The sequence below is a fragment of the Xyrauchen texanus genome, chromosome 9, assembly GCF_025860055.1.
Source record: "Xyrauchen texanus isolate HMW12.3.18 chromosome 9, RBS_HiC_50CHRs, whole genome shotgun sequence".
In the NCBI taxonomy this organism is placed as follows: Eukaryota; Metazoa; Chordata; class Actinopteri; order Cypriniformes; family Catostomidae; genus Xyrauchen; species Xyrauchen texanus.
In genome coordinates this window covers 42359917-42383660 of record NC_068284.1, presented here as the reverse complement: position 1 = coordinate 42383660, position 23744 = coordinate 42359917, and the positions used below count along the sequence as shown (strand labels likewise).

At 35.1% G+C, this 23744-nt stretch overlaps 1 protein-coding gene across 1 annotated transcript; it reads right to left on the bottom strand.

Moving 5' to 3' along the window:
* Positions 1–42: 42 nt before the first annotated feature.
* pitrm1 (pitrilysin metallopeptidase 1) lies at positions 43–22989 on the bottom strand. Its single transcript, XM_052133322.1, has 27 exons — positions 22818–22989; positions 22467–22563; positions 19920–20026; positions 17489–17640; positions 16994–17108; positions 16814–16910; positions 14677–14837; positions 14415–14541; positions 14182–14270; positions 13500–13628; positions 13273–13386; positions 12439–12535; positions 9577–9711; positions 9054–9192; positions 8849–8965; positions 8266–8395; positions 7949–8069; positions 6623–6699; positions 6344–6509; positions 5805–5905; positions 5425–5545; positions 4865–4915; positions 4660–4772; positions 4439–4564; positions 4142–4287; positions 1411–1513; positions 43–472 (listed from the first exon to the last, which is right to left on the bottom strand). Exons 1-27 carry the CDS (start codon positions 22862–22864, stop codon positions 379–381), a joined length of 3072 nt encoding a protein of 1023 aa, XP_051989282.1. The 5' UTR covers positions 22865–22989; the 3' UTR covers positions 43–378.
* Between the last annotated feature and the right edge of the window lie 755 nt (positions 22990–23744).

Sequence of the window (23744 nt, the reverse complement as noted above, 5' to 3'; positions counted from 1 at the left end):
CCTGGTGTCATTATAACTCGATACATCCCATAAATAATCTTACCATTTCACATATCTTTGACTCTCAATCACAAAACCTGCAGAATTGTGCTGATTTTTAAATTACTGTAAAAAAAACTATAATAATACTGTAAAGGTCAGCATGATCAATTAACACAATGTGCTGAAAAAGTCAACATAAGAGTTATGCTCTGAATCAGGCAGCTTCATAAAGCACTTGAATAATTAAATCTTATTACTATTCAGGAGCTGTTCTGTTCGATAAATGGAGAGTCTGTTTTCTACTGGAACCAGAATGTCAAAATTATTTGTGCGTATTCCTGGAGCGTGTGCATGACTTTCTCATTCCAAATAACAGGAAATGAGAAATAAAAGATGTTATTTAACCACCCAGGATGGGTCTTTTCTGATGCTTTCATTTTCTGGGCCTAAAATAGCCACACCGCACGTCTGCTGGCCCATACCCAGATACCTGTTTAAATATAAATAAAAAGCATAACATTTTTATAATATCTTACAATACATTAACATTAGCTAACATGAACTAACAATGAACAACAGTTTTGGTTAATTTTAACACATATTTTTTAAATGTAAATTTGTATAAATTAACATGAGTTAATGCATTATAAACTACACATGAACTAACAATGAACAACTGTATTGATATAAATTAATATTAACCAAGATTTAATGATGTAAAAATATTGTTTATAGTTCGTTTATGAAACCTAATGTATTTACTAATGTATATAACAATCTTATTGTAAAGAGTTTCTGAAAACATGAATACTAAGAGTTTATTATTTAAGCTCAATTGAAAGCATTTGTGGCATAATGTTGATTACCACAAAAATGTATTTCAATTCATTCCTCCTTTTCTTTAAAAAAAAAAAAAAAAAGGACTTACAACTGAAGTGAATGGGGACAATAAAAGTGAACATGGCCAATTTATGGAGGGTTTAAAACACAGAAATGTGTTTTTAAAGCACATACATTAATTCTTCTGTTAAAACTGTATTATTATTTGAGCTGTAAAGTTGTCTGAATTGTCATTTTTAGGGTTGGTTGACATTCCATCGTCGTGGTAACAAAGTTGTAAAATTGGCTATGACTTCACAAAGAAAAGATTTGCAAGTGATTTTATCACACTAAAATCATGTTTACACACATGTCCTTTATGACTTGTGGTTATACTTTCGAAAAAGTGAGTATTTTAATGTTAAAAAATTGGCGACCATTGACTTCCATTGTAAGTGCCTCACTGGAACCTCGATTTTTCCTTTTATTTAAAGAAAAGGAGGAACGAGTGTAAATAATTTTTTGCGGTAATCAACATCATGCCACAAATGCTGTTGATTGAGTTTAACTTGTATTGAACCTGGAATACTCCTTTAAGCCTCTCTTTACCTGCCAGCAACGTCGATCAGGTTTTTATCAGTTACGGCGAACAGTCTCTCTCTATGCCTTTGCTTCATTTCATCTGTAATGCCATTTAGAAAACGACCCAAACCTGCAACACAGTGATGACGTCATTGTGAATCAGAGTGTAATATTCAAGCACACAACAACTTGACCATTTACAAACAGAACAGTCAAACACATCCCAGAACCTAAACATACAAAAATCTGAACATTTCAACAAACACTCCTACACATCTAAACAAACAAGTATCTAAACATCTCCATAAACAGTTTGAACATTTAAACACCAAACATAAATCACACATATTCAAACATCTAAATGAACAAATATTTGTACATTTAAACAAATCTCGTTTGTTACATCTAAACCGACTCTGAGTCAATTTAATCAATTTAGTCATTTTCCTTTTCGTTGTGACGTCAAGACGCGCCCACTCATTGCGCGCGCAGACACCAGGGAAAACTTGAAAACATCATGTCGACAACAAGACGCTGTGTTCTGAAGTGCATATCAAAAGAGACCTTTTTTTCACTGCCCAGGGACGAGCATGTGAAGAATCAGTGGCTAGAGTTTATATTTACAACTATACCACACAAGTATAGCCCGAACCTTGTGCTGTGTTCGCGTCATTTTAATGACGATTGCTTTACGAACATGAATGCTTTCAAGTGTGGATTCGCAAGCCGGTTGATACTGAAGGAAGGTTCAGTACCAAGTTTATTTGGATCAGCTTCCTCCGAATCACAAACTGTATTATTAATAATTGTTGCTTTTATGTGTTTTTTAGCATGCTTAATAAGTATTTGTGTGTGTTGTGTAACGTTACGCTCAACGCAGCTTCTAGGTCTCCAATGTCAATTCTTTTTAAATATGTGAAATGTTTGTCGATGTTATTGGAGTTGTCATAAAGAATAGAGCAATAACTTGTAGTAATGCAGTGCTTTACCAATATGTTTATGCGTTGGGCTAACGCAAACAATAACTGATTGGGTGTTTACCACCGAACTTTGGGCTATGATCTAATTTTCAACACTTAACAAGCCATAATCATTAATGGTGATGGGCGTTCCGTTTCCAACAATCTCTGCACAGAGTATACCAATCACAACTGACGGGGTCATAAGAGAGAGAGGCAGTGGTGGCTCAGTGGTTGAGGCTCAGGGTTACTGACCAGAAGGGCAGGGGTTCAAGCCCCAGCACCACCAAGATGCCACTGTTGGGCCCTTGAGCAAGGCACTTAACTCCAGGTTGCTCTGGGGGGATTGTCCCTGTAATAAGTGCACTGTAAGTCGCTTTGGATAAAAGCATCTGCCAAATGTAAAATATAGGTTGAAAAATATATATTTTTTTCATTTGGTATTTTTTTTTTTAATTAATGCTTCTCATTTGGTAATTAATTTTATTTAATACAGAGAATTTTGCCGGCATTTTTTCAAAAGTAAGCTAAACAATAAATTAATAGAATTGGGCTGTAAGCATTCCAAAAAAAAAAAATTTCTCCTAGTATTGTGCATTTATTTTTTTATATTGTGCACAGAAATTATATTTTTTATTTTATTGTGGGCTAATTCAGTGATCTATTATTTTGAATGGTTTGAAAAAGCAAAACATTATTTTGTTCAATGTGCACGAGATATTTGTGTTGGCACTCCTGGAAGTGTCATGTTTGCAGCATCGGATCTATATGCCATAAAGATCAATCCATGATCATGTACAATAAATTGGCTTTCAATACTGTTGTCATGATAACACAGGCTGACGATTGCTGCAAACTCTGTCATGTGACACACAATTTTTGCGTTAATAGCCCATTTTATCTACAGTGTTTCCAAACCATTTTTTCGCAACATTTGATGTATCGACGGAGTTTATGCGCTTGAGTTAAATGGAAAACTATGATGTCGACATTTGTGACACTTTAGCGATAATGTGCGTTTCCATCAGCTTTATTTTGATGCGCTAAAACTTTTTTCGCTAAAAATCCTTAGATGGAAACGTAGTTTGTGGTTCTGCAGACAGTGTCTTCTCATTAAGTTGCTAACTAGTTTGTGAAATACATACTAAACAATGACCCCATCATTATCACTTTTCAATACAACTAATATAAAATTAACCCTGTCCCTGACAAATATGTCACTCATGTTTATCACATCTTTTTGCTGTTTGCCAGGTATAGTTTGTCAGAACATCTTTTTGCAGCTCAGCAGACAACGGTGCGGTGATGGATTGTGTCTGTTGAGTGTTGATTTTACGCTACATTGTTACCTATATGGTGAGACGCAAAGTTAGAAAGTAAATAAAGTCCATCTTTTACTCTGTGGCAATGAGCTTATAGTGAACTAGCTACTTTCATTGCTTTCCAGCTGAGTGGAAGTTAATGTGTAAACATGTATTCACCAAACTGTTTCAGGATTCACAGTTTGGTATCCCCTTCAACTGAACAATTCCTGTCATTGCATTTACAAAATGTAATATTTAAAAGTCTGGTTTTCCACCATTGAAAGTTGTATCGCAGAATACGGTGTAACACCGCTGCCGTTGTTTATCTCTTGAATGGAAACATCAAACATAAAAATACCCACACATCCAAATAAACAATTACAAAATTTAAACAACAAACATAAACACCCACACATCCAAACATCTAAATAAACAACAATTTGAACTACAGAAATATTACAGAGACAGGGAGAAACATTACTGTAAATTCCTGACCTTTATCTGAGGGGGCAACAGGTGCATCAACAGCAGAAAAAACAGAGAGCTTTGCCTCATCAATATCCTGCTGGGTAAACTTTCCCGCTCGTGCCCAATCTACTCCGCCACGGAATGCTGATAACGTCTGTGTGGAGTTAGGATCCCTGAGAGATTGTCATGACAACAAGACAAAACATGAGCGAACATTAATCTATATACAAAGAAACCAACCACAAACTAAATAGAATGTTGTAGAGCTTGTAGGCTGTAAATGTATTGAAGATCTGTAGTCTACAATAAATGTATTGGACATACCTATAAGAATAAAATGAGAACAGGCCACCGCCTCCCATTCTAGCCCCGCCTCCATAAGCTCCACCCTTTTCTCTGATCTCTCCATGCAAGAATTTTGCAGTCATCATCCTTCCTAAAATACACAGACTGAGAGATTGCGACAGAGAAAAAAAAAACACACACACTGTTAGCGAGTGTAATGAACTTATATTTATAGAAGTCAGTGTGTGTTTGTGTTGTACCTGGCGTAATCAGCGTGTGAGAACGGGACTGTGCGTACACACTCACTGACAAAATTCACAGGAAAGGGAAGCTGGAAATACGTCTTCATCTGACAGGGTTTAAAATGAGGCTCCTGGGAGGATGAATAGGAGAGAAACATCTTACATAGTCTGAAAAGATGTCAGTGTTATGAATGTTACGATAATGTTGTATAACTACACTTACTGAAATGAGTTTCCTACTTGCAGCTGATCCAGCTTGAGGATCCAGTGACCTCTGTGGATAAATGCACAAATATGTGATTATATTTGACGTAAACCATGATTCCTCATTTAAATGAATAAAAAAATCCTTTACAAATATCTCAGAATGTTCTCTCTGCAAGAAATTAAAATGAACCATACAAAATACAACAAAATTGTTTTTTTATCGATGCCATACCAATAACTAGTTAGCTGGGTTGCTAATGGCTGATACAATACCGATATGTATGATATAGGTATATACAATCTAAGCAAAGTTATATGCAGAAATAATTTTTATTATTCAGACTAAAATATCTATTAAAAAAACTTGAACAGAAATTGGACATTATTTATTGACAAATCTGATTTTGGAACTGACACAAGGAACACTTCTTTTAAATTGGTTAAGCGCAGACATGGTTCTCAGCCGATGTTGATACTCAAAATGGCCAAATATCATCCGATCACTAATAGTAGTGTTTTTACAGTAATAAAAACAGTTTAAGTTCATGAGTTAGTCACTGATGTCTGACATCTCACCTCGACAATGGTTGGCCTGACAGGTTTCCGCTCCTTCCTATTTGCTGCTATATTACCAATAAACTGCTCGACTTCGCCAGCGGCATCAGACATTTTCTGGGGAGTGGCATTCACTGCACACCTGAAATTATGACATCACGATTCATAACATTAAAAAGGTCAAAGTCTGATTTAAAAAAATGCACTGACTACACGAATACTTGCATAACTAATAACAATCAGTCTAGGAGGAGAAAGAAATGTAAGTCTTATTGATGGTAGTGTTTCTAATAAATTGTAGATACCTCCAATGTTTTGTTTATTATTAATTGTTGTTATTTACCTCATGCTGTGTTGCTACTTGTTTCTTTTATTGTTGTTTAAATCATGCTGTTGTTTACCTCATGGTTTCTGGATTGAACAGGTGTCTCTTTATCCTGGGAAGTGTCCTCAAAACTGATGTGAGATCAGCCATTTCAGCTATCCTTTTCATAAACTTCACCTGAAATTAAAATATGTAACTTACCAAATTAATCTAGTAGTTTACAAACCATTCAGTTTTATTATTGTTAATTTAAAAAAATTTAATAAAAAATATTAACTGAAATAAAAAAATATAACAATTGGAAAGGACATAAAAATAAAACTTATTAAAAAATAATAATAAATTACTTTTACAACCCACCTTCATTTACCATGAAAATGCCACTAGATAATAACACAAGACAGCCCTGAAAAATTTAATCAGTAAACGTATGCGCAAAAATATTAAAACTGAAATAAAAACTAAATATACTGAAACCAAAAACACTGAAAAAAAAAAAAAAAAAACTAAAACTAACAAAATTGAAAGGACACGTAGAAAAAGAAAAAAAGAAAAATGAAATTCAAAACTACAACAACCTTGCTACTCTAAAAGAGTGGTCACCACATCACTCACCTGGTCCATTCCACCGAACATCTCCTGCAGTTCGGCTGTGGGTGTGAGGGATCGAGCTGCCCGTGTCATGGCGTACATGTGACCAGAGTATGATATTCCATTGGACAGTTCCTGAGCTGACATCATTACCAGCACACGCAGACGCTCCTCATCATCAAAATGAGAGCTAGAGATGTTGAATACAAATTTTACCTTTACAAGAACTTACATTTGCAGAGATTAACACTATGTAAATAAAATATTTTTTTCTGTCCCTTTAAAAAGGTTTAGAAGACTGACCTGTTGAATATGTCACTCCACAGATGAAACATATCAGGTAGATTCCTCTCCAAACATGAGGAAGTGAGGATAATACCCTACAAAACACACAGGCAAGTATATAGACACGTAAACATGGATTAAATACAAAACTTTTCAGGTCATTCGGCATTAAAGGTTGACCAATAGTGGATTATGCCAATACTGATAACTAAGGTGGTGGAGGAGGCAGATAAGCTGATAGAATTTAAAATAGATTCATATAATGTTACAAAATTATAAATAAAATCAAAGCAAAATCCCAATAATAACCATAAGAAAAAAAAAAAAAATCAAGATTTGCTGCAAAACAAGAGACTAGTGACTATAAAGCCAGAAACACACCGGGGGCACTTATTTTAAAAAGGAGAATTGGCTCCATTAAATTGATCTATATTTCATTTTTTTATTAATTATTTTTTTTTTAGCACATATATTTACCAGATTATATGTTTTTGTATACTGATATATATTATATATATATGTTTATATACTTCGAATGGACCTGTGGCAAATTCAATTGATTGGACATCATTTGGAATCTATATTAGGTCTCACAGCAAAATGCACATCAGAGCAAAAACCTAGCCATGAGGTCAAAGGAACTGCCTGCAGAGCTCAGAGACAGGATTGTGTAGAGGCACAGATCTGGGGAAGGCTACAAAAAGATTTTGACTGCACTGAAGGTTCTTAAGAACACAGTGGCCTCCATGAGTCTTAAATGAAAGTTATGATGATGTGTATGTGCTGACTGTGCATGTTCAAAATAGTTGCATTTTTCTTTGTTTGCCCTAGTTTAAATTTGGAACACTTGATTATCTAATCATAACAACAAAATAAACATTAAAGTGAGGATAAAAATATGGATGAATATTGCGAATGGTGAAACATTTAGAGACAGCAAATCCCCACATGATTGAGGCTGGTGTTATACCATAGAACCAATCCGTTGTTATGTTACAGCCCTCTAGCACTGGCTACAGAGGAACATGGAGGAATTATAAAATGTAAAAAAAAGAAAGAAAAAGCAACGATGAATATAGAATTTTACCGATAACCGATATTTCTATCGGTACCTGATATATCGGTTTTACCGATTCAACAGTATACCACTATACAATATAAGCTCAAACATTAAAATATAATCTCAAGAATAACTACATTTCTACGAAATATTTGGCTTCTTTTTTTTTTCTTTTTTTTTTATGTAATTTAAGTGTGTTTGCAGACAGAAATGTATCATTAGCATGCGTACGTAAATTGACATGCAAGATAGGGAAAGAAAGAATGAATGAGAGAGCGAGTTACCTGCTCATACACATCAAGATCATCAGTATCTGGTATGATTTGCGGAGAGACAGACATTCCTCCAGTCTTCAGTTCAATACGCTGAGCCTGCTGACGATAATCCAATTCCCCACAGCCCAACCTGTCAACCAGTCATTTTAGACTTTTTTTTATGTCAGTTATTACTTGGGTGACATATTTCCACACAGACTGGACTGATTTTTCTAAATCACTGCATGTTTGAAAGTAACAATATAAGATAAAACAAGTGATAAGGTTTGGAATATTTGGAATTTTACATTCATCTCTGCATTATGTAGCATTGATAAAAATCATACTTTGTGACGACACTGCAGAAAAGGGGGACATAGATCTTCAAGTCTTCAGGGAGAGAATTGAAGTTACACATAGCTCTGAAATAGACCATTCCATTAGTGGGCTGCTCACAGTACTGCACAGGTACACCACCTTTAGACAGACAACAGAGACAGAAAAAAAACAAAAAGTGTGAAAGAGGTGGTTTATAAAATGTATTGTGACTGTGTGGTTTTTGCTTCTCTCGTTTAACATTTATATAAAAGGCATAGTTTACCCAAAACTGAAAATCCTGTTATTTACTCACCCTTGTTCCTTACTTTGTTCTGATTTTCTTTCTTCCATGGAACACAACAGGAGAAGTTAGGCAGATTCAGTCTCATTCACCATTCATTTTTAATGTATAGAAAAACAATGCAATGAAAATGAATGATGACAGAGGCTAACACTCTGCATAACATTTCCTGTTGTGTTCCACAGAATCATGGACATGAGGGTGAGTAAATGTTGACAGAACTTTATTTTAGGGTAAAATATTCCTTTAATGTAAGCTAAATGGCTGTGTTATTATTATGTAAATGTATGAGTTGTTTTTTTTTTTTTTACCGGCGGTACCCTGCTGTACAGGTGTGTAGAGAATGGTTGGCTCGATGTCGGACACCTTTAGTGCAGGTAGACAGGAAGCATCTTGAGTTGTGCTCTGAGCAGCCAACAACTGCAAACCTGAAATAATAAAATAGCACCAAACCATCAAAACATTTACACTAGCAAACCGGAGATATTCTCGACCTTCCTTGTCTCGTGATAACACCTTTCTCATAGATGTCTTTGCGGTCTGATTCAGTGAGATTTTTTATCTTCTGCTGTAGTTTCTGTTCTTCAGCTTCAGCCCGTTTCTCCTGGAATGTCTCGTCAGGACTCATGGACAGGGTCAGCCTGTGTGTGTTATCCTAAAACATATGTACAAATGTTTTAATTCAGCAAGACAATACACCAAAAACACCAGTTTATTCTATAGCACTACCTGGATGCACGTTAGACTGGCAAAACATGTGAGCACACCAGTCTCCCATAACTAGAGCTTTCAGGTATAAAAAAAAATGACTAGACTGACTTCATACACCAATTATAAAGTATTCAAGGATGTTTTCTTGGTGCATATCAAAACAATACAGACAGAGGCACATAAAACAACTTATAATACGACCAAAACACAATTTAACAGTAAGACAAACAGAGCTGAATTTAAAACCTCTCGGTTAAGAAATGTACATAGTCAGGTAATTAATGTTAAATTAAATTGATAATGTGCAGACTTAATAAAGGAATACTACCTTAAAGTAGTGCAGGACTTTCCCCTGAAGGTAGCGTGGATTCTCTTTTAAACACTGTCTGAATCTGGACACACTCTCACTGATCTTTAAGAGCTGTACTGGATCACCATCATGATTCCAACAGCCTGCAATGTACTGAGAGAGAAAGAGGCATAAGAAATGTTTTTTTTGTCATTCAAGTGATGTCCAGATACTCAGGTGACATTTCACCCCACGCTTCCTGTAGCACTTGCCATAGATGTTCTCACGCACCTTACAGTCTAGCTGATCACACAAAAGATTAATGAGGTTAAGATCCATAACACTCTTTTCCAATTATCTGTCGTCTTATGTCTGTGTTTCTTTGCCCACTCTAACCTTCTATTTTTGTTTTTCTGTTTTAAAAGTGGCTTTTTCTTTGCAATTCTTCCAATAAGCCTGCACCCCTTTTCTTTACTGTTGGACATGAAACTGGTGTTGAGTGGGTAGAATTCAATGAAGCTGAGGACATGTGAGGCGTCTATTTCTCAAACTAGAGACTCTGATGTACTTATCCTCTTGTTTAGTTATACATGAGGCCTTCCACATCTCTTTCTGTCCTTGTTAGAGCCAGTTGTCTTTGAAGACTGTAGTGTACACCTTTGTATGAAATCTTCAGTTTTTTTGGCAATTTCAAGCATTGCATAGCCTTCATTCCTCAAAACAATGATTGACTGACGAGTTTAGAGAAAACGGTTTATTTTTTGCCATTTTTGACCTAATATTGACCTTAAGACATGCCAGTCTATTGCATACTGTGGCAACTCAAAAACAAACACAATGTTAAGCTTCATTTAACAAACCAAATAGCTTTCAAACTGATTTTCTAGTACCAACTTTGCAATTTAGCAGGATTACTCAAAAGATAAAGTGTTGAGTGATGGCCTGACTATTCTTTGTGATCAGTTGAATGCCACTTTGGTGAATTCAAGTACCAATTTCCTTCCACAACAGCAAAATCTGTACATTATTCCAAACTTCTGGCCACCAGTGTATATATAAATATATATTACATATAATATATACACACACCGATCAGCAACATTAAAACCACCTGCCTAATATTGTGTAGGTCCCCCTCGTGCCACCAAAACAGTTCCAACTCATATCTCAGAATAGCATGCTAAGATGATATTCTTCTCACTACAATTTGTACTGTATTTTATTTTATTTTATGTTCTAAACTGTTTCAATTATTCTTATTTTTTTTTATTCTCTTCTATGCACTTTGTAAAGCACTTTGAATTACCATTGTGTATGAAATGTGCTATATAAATAAACTTGCCTTGCCTTGCCTACAATTGTACAGAGCCGTTATATGAGATACTGCAGACTTTGTCAGTTCGAACAAGTCTGGACATTCTTTGTTGACCTCTCTCATCAACAAGGCATTTCAATTCACAGAACTGCCCCTCACTGGATATTTTTTGTTTTTGGCACCATTCGGAGTAAACCCTAGAGGCTGTTGTGCATGAAAATCCCAGGAGATCAGCAGTTACAGAAATTCAAACCAGCCCATCTGGCACCAACAATCAACCATGCGATTATCGAATCAGCCAATCACGTGACAGCAGTGCATTGTATAAAATCATGCAAATATGGGTCAGGAGTTTCAATTGTTCACATCAACCATCAGAACGGGAAAAAAAAAAAAGTGATCTCAGTGATTTGGACCATGGCATGATTGTTGGTGCCAGACGGGCTGGTTTGAGTATTTCTGTATCTGCTGATCTACTGGGATTTTCACAGGCAACAGTCTCAATAATTTACTCAGAATGGTGCCAAAAACATCCAGTGAGTGCAGTTTTGGGGATGTACACCGATCAGCCAGATAAACCATATATATTTGTGTGCGATTATATATATATATATATATATATATTTTTTTTTTAAATAAACAAAAAAACAAAATATACACAGAATATTTTTTAAATTACTTTAAAAAAAGCAATATTAAAATATTAAAAATGTCACAAATAACAAATGTCTTAAAATTTGTTTGTGCTTTAATACAATGCCAATTTCATGGTGAAACCAAGTTCAAATGTATTAAATGGCATAGTGATAAAAAGTACATAAGCCTTTTTTTTTTTTTTACTCTAGAACTATAAACTGAAACTGGTTTTTCATTTGAAAACACCATTTTTAGTTTCCCAACATCATCATTTTCCAAAGAATGCAGTAATGGAGAGCATTTTCAAAATACTCTTTATAGAGTGAAATAGTTTTCAGTGAAGAAATACGATGTTCTTGTGTGGAGATGCGCAATCGTAGCAAAATCAGTGCGTTTTCAAATAAAAAATTATTAGTGTGGATGTGGCCTGTATTAAAAATCTCTTGAAGTGTCAGCTGAATAATACCATTTCCTCAAGAAATAAAAAAACACCACAATCCAATAAAATATGCTTCAGAGACGGTAGACAGTGGGAGCTTCACCTGAGAGTAAAAACGTATGTGTAAGCCAGAGTGACCTATTTGGCATTGGGTATAAATTATCTGGTATCTGCGAATATTAAAGCAGAAAATGCATAATTTTCCAACAGCGGGATTAGTCATACATTTTGTAAAATCTCTTAAAAACAACTTGAAATGATTGTACTCACTAGTAAAAAAATATATAATAAATGGGCCAAATATTGTCTCCTACAAAATGCCCAAAGGTGTGTGTAAAGGTTAAGGTTTGAGAGTATTGATTAAAACTTGGATTTAGCTATCGTTCTATCAACTCCCCCTTCATTTACTCATAATTTCTTGTCTTCTACTATAACTATCAACAAATTGGAAAGAAGGCCAAACATAGATAGAAGTCGGAAGGCCTTCTTAAGTATGTTTGTGTTCACTCACTGAAGCGAGAGCCAGGCCAAAGCTGGTGGATTGATGTTTCATCTGAATCTCGATCTTATGCAGCAGAGCTTCAATCCGCTCCTCTTCGAAACCAGTTCTGAAAAAGTTCATGTTCACACCAGTTAACAATTCAGATTCTCTCCAAATGAATCCATACACCTATGCACCAGGGTTCCCGTTAGCCGTAAATAAAAAAAATCAAACATTATCCTACACAATGTTTGGGGAAAATATTAACACGATGCATCAGCAACCCCTTCATTTAATGCCACAAGTGTACAGTTTGACGCGCCATCCTGCACACTGGTAAAATCAGCCTGCGTTCTTCATGCTTCGCGTGCCTGCAGTAAGAAGCTTCTAACTTCAGAATCACAGAAACAGCCTTGTGTTGTTGACTTCTGGAGAGAAGGACACCAGACTTATGTGCATCTTCAAGTTGTAGAGAAACACTGACTTTACTTTTGCATGCAAAACGTTTCTGTACAGTGAACAATGGGAAGAAAATAGTCATAAAAATAAAGAGCTAAAGAAAATTAGCCAAGGTGAGAAATTATGACAATATATTTATACATAAACTATTTGTTATTTTAATATTTATTTATAAATGAAAATATATGTTGCAAATTGGAGTTTAGTTGTTTTGTTTTGCCCCCATTGCTGTGTTTTTAAATTAATGGATTTTTTCCAATTTGTCTGGCAATCTTTATCATTCCCGAACATGTTGGCTGGCACAAAAATGTCTTACCGGAAACTCTGATACGCACAGGATGTACTCAGGATTTGATTGAAATTAAAACTTTGACATTTTTTGTAGAACACTGAATCAATACTCACTCAATGATATCATCAATGGTTTGGGCAATGATGAGTTTGACCTTCTCAATGTCATCTTCGGCCATGCCCTGAAGACCGATGGTGAAAGAGGCTTGTTTAGTGCTGCTGTCAAACCTGCATTAATAACACATTTTAAAGTTTCACTCTAAATGTAACAATGACGATAGTCATTTTGGAAAAATAAAAGGGACGTTTCAAACAAGTTAATAATCTGGCTTGTGTCGTACCCCACTGATGAGGAGAAGTCAGAACCGATATTGGGCTCGATCAGGGATTTGTAGAACGGAGAATTTGGACCAGAAATCATAAGGGAAGAGAGGAGACTCAGGGTGAACATCTCAAACGTGTCTGTGATACTGCAACAGAGACAAACGTGCAAACATGCAACATGGTTAGCAAATTACAAAAAAATGTATACAGAAAATGGAGCCATTTTCTATTTGCTTAATTGCTATGAAAATAATAGCACAATGCAAAAAATCAAATATATATATTATTTATATATATATATTATAACTGAAGCAGAGCATGATCCCCTCCCTTCGGAGATTGGGCCGCAGGGCAGAATTCCAGCATGATAACGACCACATTAATGGCTGTGTGTTGAGTTATTTTGAGGGGACAGCAAATTTACACTGTTATATAAGCTGTACACTCACTACTTTACATTGTAGCAAAGTGTCATTTCTTCAGTGTTGTCGCATAAAAAGATATAATCAAATATTTACAAAAATGTGAGGGGTGTACTCAATTTTGTGAGATACTGAAATATATATATATATATATATTATTGTAAAAAAAAAATATTTAGGAAAGAACATCTACGATATGAAAAAATTAAACTGAAATGACTAAAAAAAGCTAAATAAACATAAATTTGCAAAGGGACATGTTGATGTGTCCTCTTACTTTCCAAGCAGATAGCTCATGCAGAGTGTGTTTTGTTTATTTGGATCAGGAGCCATCGTGTCAGGGCTGCAAGTCACATGATCTGCTCTCTGAACAAAAACAAACAAAATATTAATCTTACAATTAAAGCAGTGAGTGCGCCATGGTTTAGTTGGGTATACTGCATCGCCAGGTCCCATCCCTAGTATTTTAGATATTTGCTGCAGGGTTTTTTCCACATGTGTTTAACTTACGGGTTTGTCCCAGTGTGTTTGGGGTGGAACTGCTGTGTTCGGTTCTGTTCTCTCAAATTTAGATAGAGCTTCAATCTCTATCTGCCTCAGGTGCTGCTCCAATGGCATGTCCCCGTATGTAAAGAACCTGCAAACACACAAAGAAAACTCAATGACATACTGTGGCTTTATGCTCACAGTTGTATTAATAGGCTTCTATTGTGGCTGTCCAATTGTCATATATTCTGTGTACCATCAATACTGGGTGGTATTATGCAAGTACCGTGCATTGCTGGGGTGGTAGTGTGTGGCGTGAAAGTGTTTTAGCTGTTCCCAGGTCAGGTCAGGGATGGCTAGAGGCTCTCCTCCAGACACCACAGAATATGTGTGATCCGGCAACAGTTTATTCTGCAGGTGCTGAGCGTAGATTTGCTCATTATTAGACTAAAAACAAAAAATACAGAGGTACAACATGACAGTTAATTAGAAAGTACAGTCTTAAAATTACTAAGACATCATAAGAAACCTTGGATCAATGAAAGCACATAGTTATATTTCATCTCCTATATTTATGCACGGACAAATGCAGAGATGTATTCAGTATGTACTTTATGCATACTATATCTTTTTAAAAATCTATTGAGATTTATGTTGGAAACTGAAAGCCTAACTAATTTTAAGCTATTTATATTTAAGGCTAATAAAAAAAATAAAAAATGTTTACTCCGGCATAACTGTTTTATTGTTTATTTAAATATTGTATAAGAGTGTATTAATTAATGCTGCACTACAAGATTTTTTACAAAATTAACAAAATTAAATTGAGCGAGCGCTGCCTTTTCTTCTATCTTTATCCCAGTAAAACAAGTTGATGCATCCCTTTTACGGCCCTATAAGTAAAAGACACTAATGGTAGTTTTCCATAAATGTATACTATTCTCAAGTTATTTATAAATATGTACCGATCTGCATTTGTACCACATTTTTCTAATATACATATTCATTTGTTTAGCACATAACCATCTCTCCATTATAACTGAACTGCCAAAGAAACGATTGAGGCTAAATTAAACAAATCACTGCCAATGAAACAGTTAAGATTAAACAGTCTTTTACTGTTATATTGCCTATTTCCATTTTTTTACCATGTTACAGTATACATTGGCAAGAAAAAGTGAACCTTTTGGAATTACCTGCATTTATGAAATTTGTCTTAAAGCCTGGTTTGATCATTTAAGTTACAATAATGAACAAACACAATCTGTTTAACCAATAACACAAATTATTATATTGTTATTGTTCATATCATTCAAACATTTACAGTGCAAGTTGGAAAAAGTATAAAAACGAACATTTTGAGTTTGCTTTTAACAAGAAGCTGATGTGGCCCATGCCTCGCAAAAAAGAGATCTCAGAAGACTTACGATCAAGAATTGTTGCTTTGCATAAAGCTGGAAAGGGTTACAAAGTTATCTTGAAGAGCTTAGACATTCATCTGTCCACAGTTAGAGAAAATGTCTATAAATGGATACAATTTAGTACTGTTGCTACTCTCCCTAGAAGTGGCCGTTCAGCCAAGATGACTCAAAGGGCACAACGCAGAATGCACAATGAGGTAAAAAAAGAATGCTAGAGTGACAGCTAAAGAATAGAAGGAATCATTGGAACTGGTTAACATCTCAGTTCATGAGTTTAATATATGGAAAACATTAAACAGGCATGGTGTCCATGGCAGGACACCATGAAGGAAGCCACTGGTTTCCAACAAAATCATTGCTGCAGGCCTGAAGTTTGCCAAATAAATCCTGACACTCCACAACACTACTGGAACACTACGGGAAAATGTTTTGTAAACTGATGAAACTAAGGTTGTATTATTTGGGAAGAACACACAGCACTAAGTATGGCGTAAAAAAAGGCCCCGCATACCAGCATGAAAACATCATCCCAACGAAAACCAACTAATTCCACAGGGTTCACAAACATATTCTCGCCACTGAATTTCATTCTTCTCATTACTGAACACTCTGTTTTTAGATTACAGTTGTATTGTGTGCATAAAATGTTTAATATTACGGTATACTTGCATTATCCACTGAGGCTTTAAAATGTAATAAAACAATGATTAATGGCCTTCAATCAAACTTGTATCAGTCATCACAGTTTTCACCTATTGTATATATATATATCTTGGGATATATTTTGCTATTATAAACAATGTGTGATGGATAAAACACTTGAATAATATTAAAATATGTAAATAAGAGTGTTATTTATCTGCAACAAAGCAAGTCATTTTAAATAGCATGCCATGACTCCGGCTATAGGTGACTGATTTATCATCATATGCATATAATTAGTGACATATTATATGCATATTTGTAATATATAATTTAATAGAAGAGTAGGAGTTTCCTTACAAACACTCCCTTCATCTCATTGAAGACGACGCCCTTAAACACCAGTTGACTTGAGGGGTCTGTGGGGGTCTCGTGCTCTAGTCTCCAACCTTCCTGCCTAAAAAACACACACAACCAATCAACTCCTGGTTATGTGCCAGAAATACAGCTGTGTGTCCATTTCAGTTCCATGGTCTGTACCAGAAATCCAGTTCTCTGAGACAGGGGAAGAAGACAGCATCCAGATAGACAGACAGGAGATTCTGGAAGTCTTTGGCATTCTGGGTGGAGAACGGGTACATTGTATAATCGCTTGCTGAGGAGAGAGATTCACATAATCAGAGAGACAGATTACAGAAACTTTTATACAGAAACTCATAGTTTGCCCATAAATGAAAACTGTCATTATTTATTCAACCTCATATTGTTCCAAACCTGTATGATTTTCTTTCTTCCGAAAAACACTAAAAAAGATGTTAGGCAGAATGTTAACCTCAGTCACATTCATTTGAATAAAAAAACAAAAACAAATGCAATATAAGTTCCTAGTGCCTGAGATTACCTTTCTGTCTAACATCTCCTATGGTGTTTCAAGAATGAAAGGAAGGTCAACAACATGAGGGTGTGTAAAAGCTGACAGAAATGTCATTTTTGGGCAAACAATCCATTTAAACACAAACACACAGTGAGAAGTACCTGTAAAGGCGTTCATAAAAGTGGAGAGCGAGCGATTGAGCATTTTGAAAAAGGGATCTCTGCAGGGGAACCGCTGAGAACCACATAGAACAGTGTGCTCAAGAATGTGAGGAGCCCCTGTGCTGTCCATGGGCGTAGTACGAAACTGCACACTATAATAACACACATGCACAACACATACACAAGGAAAAGTGAGCATCACTAAGACATCTAATGGAGTTTAAAGCTGAAGTGTGTATTTTCTGCACCACCGAAAGCATTGCAAAAATGTTTGTTTTCAAATAACTTTCTTAAAGGAGACCTATTATGCCCCTTTTTACAAGATGTAATATAATTCTCAGGTGTTCCGAGAATGTGTCTGAAGTTTCAACTCAAAATACCCCACGGATCATTTATTATACCATGTTGTAAATGCCTCTTTTTGGGTGGAATCTAAAACACAAGGTTTTCGTGTGTGTCTCTTTAAATGCAAGTGAGCTGCTGCTCCCCGCCCCCTTTCAGGAAGAGGACTGAGTCTTTACAGCTTGTGAACGGAGCAAAAAAAATAATTATTTCACATTATTTCAGGCGGATTTTTCACAAGCGACAAAAAAAGTTCTTGATGTTTTGTTAAAAATGTACATAGTATTGCTAGCTAATGTTTATTTAGCAAGTTTCACAGAAACTGCCAAAAAACGTGTATATAAAAAGAGGCTCGCCGATGACGTTCACTACAGCATGCTACAGCACACTAGAGCAACAACAAATCAGAACCAATATGACTGACCACGTAAATACCGGAGTTCAGCCATATATGTATGAAGCAGATTCAGACAATGATGAAGGAGAGACTCCGGCAGAAGTCACAAGTATGAGAATAACTTCAGGATGTTTCTGAATGGTTAATTGACGCTGCACAGCTGTGGTGAGTCAGTCTGGCAACAAACATCCCTTGTGGTACTGATATGTTGTGCAGATCACCTTACTGTATTGTGCATAATAAAGGTACGGTTATAAATTATGCAGACAGCAAGCTAAAAAATAAGGACATAGCTTTGGTCTCTGTGAATACAATCAGAGACAATGGTAACTTTAGCTGGAACACGAAGATACAGTTGCTACTGATCCATGCTTGAGAATCACATTTTTTTTAAATCCTGCTTTATATTGACACTCATTCACAAAGCGTAAAATAGTGTTAAACGATTTGCACAAACAAACACAGAATTATTTATGTTTTGGGGCACATTTCCTTCAAAAACAAAACTTGTCCACTTGTGTCTTCAGTGGCTCTGATGCCAGAAGTACTGAAGACTCTTTATGTTCTCTTTTACAGCCAACAACAGAACACTTATGACGCTTACGAAGCAGAGACATTGTTCTTCTAACTGTATTTGTTCCAGCGTGGAAAAAATGGTGGACTGTGTGTGGATCACTCAGGGGAGGATCTATGATAATAGAGTGGAGTCTGTCACCAGACGTTCATTTTGACACTGTTTTTGATTAATAGCAATATAAGAAAGAGGAGTGGGTGGACTTTTAACATTGTAGGGTGGTTGTGTACACACACTGCAGACTCATGCACAAACACCATGTAAAAGAGAATTTTGCATAATATGTCCCCTTCAAATATAACAAAAAATAGTCCCGCCACTACCTCATGGCATTAGTTGAGTCAATGTTATTGTGTTGTTATAGATGGGTTGATCAAAACAAACAGCTAAGTTTTTTTTTATAGTGCCTCAGAGACAAAATACTTTTTTCAGTAAATTAACCTACAAATGGCAAACTCATAAGAGAAAATATTTTAACAAAGCGCTACACAACCACTTTAGATTTAAAGGAATATTTTGGGTTTAATACAAGTTAAGCTCAATCAACAGCATTTGTGGCATAATGTTGATTACCACAAAAAAGGCACTTACTGGGAAGTGAATGGGGCCAATTTTGGAGGGTTTAAAAAGGCAGAAATGTGAAGCTTTTAATTTTATAAAACATTTACATTTATTCATTTGGCAGAAGCTTTTATCCAAAGCGACTTACAAAAGAGGAAAACATAAGCAAATAAAAACATTAATTATTCTGTTAAAACTTGTGCTTTATTTGATCTGTCAATTTGTTTAAAATTGTTGTTTTTACAGTTGTTTTAAAGTTTGTGCTGTTAGGTCATCATGGCAACAAAGTTGTAAAACTAACTACACAGAGGTTAGTAAGCGATTTTATAACATAAAAATCATGCTAACGCATATTGTTTATGTCTAGAAAGTGTTAGTATTTTAATGTTCACAGATTGGCCCCATTCACTTCCATTGTAAGTGCTTCACTCTAACCCAGATTTTTGCTTTTTAATGTTTTTAACAAGGCTAAAATGCTGTGAAAAACAGTGATTTTAGTTTTATATCAGAAAGCAAAAAATGTCAGTCATTTGTTCAAACATACAAACGCACTCTACCTGAACAGGTTGTTAGAATCATCTCTGGCTCCATGCAGATACTGAGCTCCAGTGGCATCATGGGTGAGTTTAACAGCCGTTAGGAACAAATCCGGCACTGCAGTTACCTAGACAATCACACTATATATTAGTGCTCTAAAATGTCACCTTGATTATTCAAACAAAATGTGTGTTTCGTGTGCTGTAGGTCTGAATGACCATTACTGATGACATTTTAATGTGAAAATAATATAATTAAAAAATGCCTTCAAGTCCCAAATATAACATCTGACAGTTATTAAAAAGCAATAAGCCAGGCCTCATGCTTTACAGTGACTTTAGTGTGCTAAAAAATAAGCAACAGTTAAAAGACACCAATGTCCAATAAATTGCTACGCGTATCAATAACATCAACCGGGATACATAATTCCCCACCCATTTTACTTATTAGTCTAATTCTCTGCTGTTTATTATTTCTTGGCAACGCAGCATGTACCTTCATAGGGGTGTTTATTGACATTTTACAATGGCTTTAGATGAGGCTCATTTACCGGCAATCAGAAATTAGAGCCTTAACTTTCCGTTCTATAAAGTAAAATGTACAATGGTAAACATAGTTTTTAGGGATATGAAGATTTTTGGTAGATGCCAATACCGATTTTAACAAAAACCTTTAGACCAATGTCGATATTTTTGCTTGAACATGGATTGGATCAGGCCAAAATTTTTAAAGAGAGCCACAATGACAGATAAATAGACGATAAAATGTAAAAAATATTATTTTGTACTTGAAAAACATGTTTGCACTTCTGTTTTTGCAGTTCAAAAAAACAACTCACATTTGCACTGAACAGTATATGATAGAACATTACATATTCATACTATGCATATGTTGGAAAATGTCTATGGAAATGCAAACCACATCATGGAGAAATAAAACGTTTATACAAAGGAACAAAACCCCCTTTAAAATTATGTTTATGGTGGTATAATGGATAATGCCATCCAGACCGCTAGAGGGTGCCGCTTGCTAACACAGCGCTGACTGAAGGGCTGATTTAAGGCCAAATTGCAATTTCAATCTGTGAATCATGCAGCATTAATGGAAATTATACCAATGTCTCAGAAGTCAAAGTTTGCTGATTCAAAGAGTTTTGGATGGTTTCCCTCATGTAGCCTATAGTTAAGTGATGTTACATAACTGTCACATTGGTTTATGGTGGTTTTTCCACAATAAAGTGAGAACGAAAAGGAATAAAATTTAAATATTTAATATAGTCTTAGGCTGGGCAACCCTTCTACATATTGTGGCTATTATTATTTCAGGGTTGTGCTTTTGAATTCAAAGATATTTTAAAAATTGTGTTACTAAATAATTATAAATAAAACATAGTTTTTTCATATCAGCGAAATGCAAATCGTTTGAATTTGGTCAATAATTGGCTGATAAATATCGGCAGCCGGTACACTGGTGCATCCCTTTCCTTAGATATATTACATATTAATTAATTAATATGTGGTCTCCTTCAGCTTACAGAATCTTCTTCTGAAATAATTTTGTTTTAGTTTCCTTATTGATGAGAGTGATGGCTAAAACCAAGTTACCAGATTAATTCTAGTGACAATAGACCTCATCACACTAGTGCCATCTTTGATTTTGAATGGGAATGACAACGAGGCTGTGAGGGATAGACTTACCATCTCTTCAATGACACAAACGGTATAAAGCTCCTTGATCACATCTGATTTTCCACAACTCATGTTGCCTGGATTCTTTGTATACTGAATGTTCTTGGACAGATATTTTATCAATGTATTAAATCACAGGGGGAATCCCAGCCCCTAACCACATCCTCCACAGTTTTAGTAATAAATGTGTTATTAATTAATACAAACTGTATATCCTTTCTTATATGCTAAAATGACCAATTCCATACCCATGACTTATCCCAGCTATAAAAAATATTTTTTATATATAAAAAAATAATATATATATTATTTGTCTTTATCTTATGTGTACATTTTGGTTGGTTTATATGCATTTTTTATTTTTTTAAATATTTTTTTTCCCTCCACCTGTATTTGTCTTTATGACTCAGTGATTGTATTTATACATTGTTTTATAATAATGCATGAATAACATTCATAAAGAAAAAAATACACAATTTTAGCACCATTTGTGGACTTTTCCACAAAAGTTCCTTACCACAACCTCCACAGTATTAGCACTTTTTTAGAATTTAGCTGGACCGATTTCACCTTGACACCATCCAACAATCTTAAATACGGTCCAAATCGATTCAATACAGGACGCATCATTTTATCTTTAAATAAGGGATGATCCCATATTTTACAGGACGGGTGGCAATCCTACTCACAGCCTCATTGTCATTCCCATTAATAATTAAATATGGTGTTAGCATGAATAAGGTCTATAACCCTAGGAACCTATGGTTACCAAGGTAAAAGTTTGAAAATGGCTATTTATTAGACAATTAGATTAAAATGCTTTAGTCACTAAACACTCCCTTTAATTCACAATGTGAATGTATTTGCTGAATTTTTCACCTCTTTAACGGTGAATCCGTGGATCTTCTGTCCCACTGTGTACTGCAGCGCTCTCTCCACCGCAGAACTGCCTCTCGACCTCAAAGAACCTTGAAAACTACAAACTCATTCATCAGAGACTTTACACCAATCACCTGACCGCATGACTGAGCTGCTCTGAGAAGATTACATCATACACGAGCCAAAAATCAACACTTCAAAATTACACACAAACATGTAAATGACAACACGCATTCATATTGACCCAAAAAATAATACTAATATATATTTTTTTAAATTCTCACACGTCGATGTCTAAAACCGGCAGACTAATCTCAAAATAGAGATGATAAGATTTTTAAAATTACTCACCTCACATTTCTGAGTTTCCTGATAATTGACTTACTATGCCGAAACATTGTAAAACCTTAAATCTACTGTCACTAATAATTATTATGACTCCAGTGCATATTTATAAGTAAAAACACATTATTTGTGCGTGTCTAGATTCATATCTCTTTTATAACGTTTCTGCCCTTCTATGCCTCATGCTGAACACTGCGCATGCGTACAAGACGCATACTCGCATACAATGTTCTCCATTGGCTAAACACAAGAGCGTCGTTGATTGGTTATTAAGAGCGACTTCAGGAACATAATAAAAGCATGACCAAATGTATTATTTTTTTGTTATTTAAACTAATTAAATAAAAAATATCGAGTCTAAATATTCTAATATAATTATTTTTCAGATTTTAAGGATGAAATACTATTGAAATATGAAAGGATTTAAGGATTTTTATAGGTGATTATTTTTCAAGATAATTTTTACTTCTTCAAAAGACCAGCAGATGTCAGTGGATGTGTGTTTGTGAATCAGCTGTCTGTGTAAATGCACTGAATAACCAAGAGATCATGCATGAAGTGTTAAGACGGGGAAGCTTTAAAAGAGCTTGTATTTGCTGGACATAGGGCGTTATACATGAGTGTTCAATATTTACACACTGTTTTCAATATTTACACACTGTTTGATCAGATATATTGCAAATGTTTTTCAGGGTTGGTGAAGCAAATCTAGATCTTCTCAAGATCTTTTTTTAACCAAAACTTAGATATTAACATTTCTCTTAAGGCCATTTTTGACCCAGGACAGGTAAAGAATACATTCAAAACACTGCATAGTTTTTGGTACTGGAACCAAATGTTTTGTCAAGACCATCAAATTAAACAAAATAAAAACAAAAATTCATTTTTGTATATATTCCTTTAAGAGAAATAACAATTTAAAACAAATTGTTA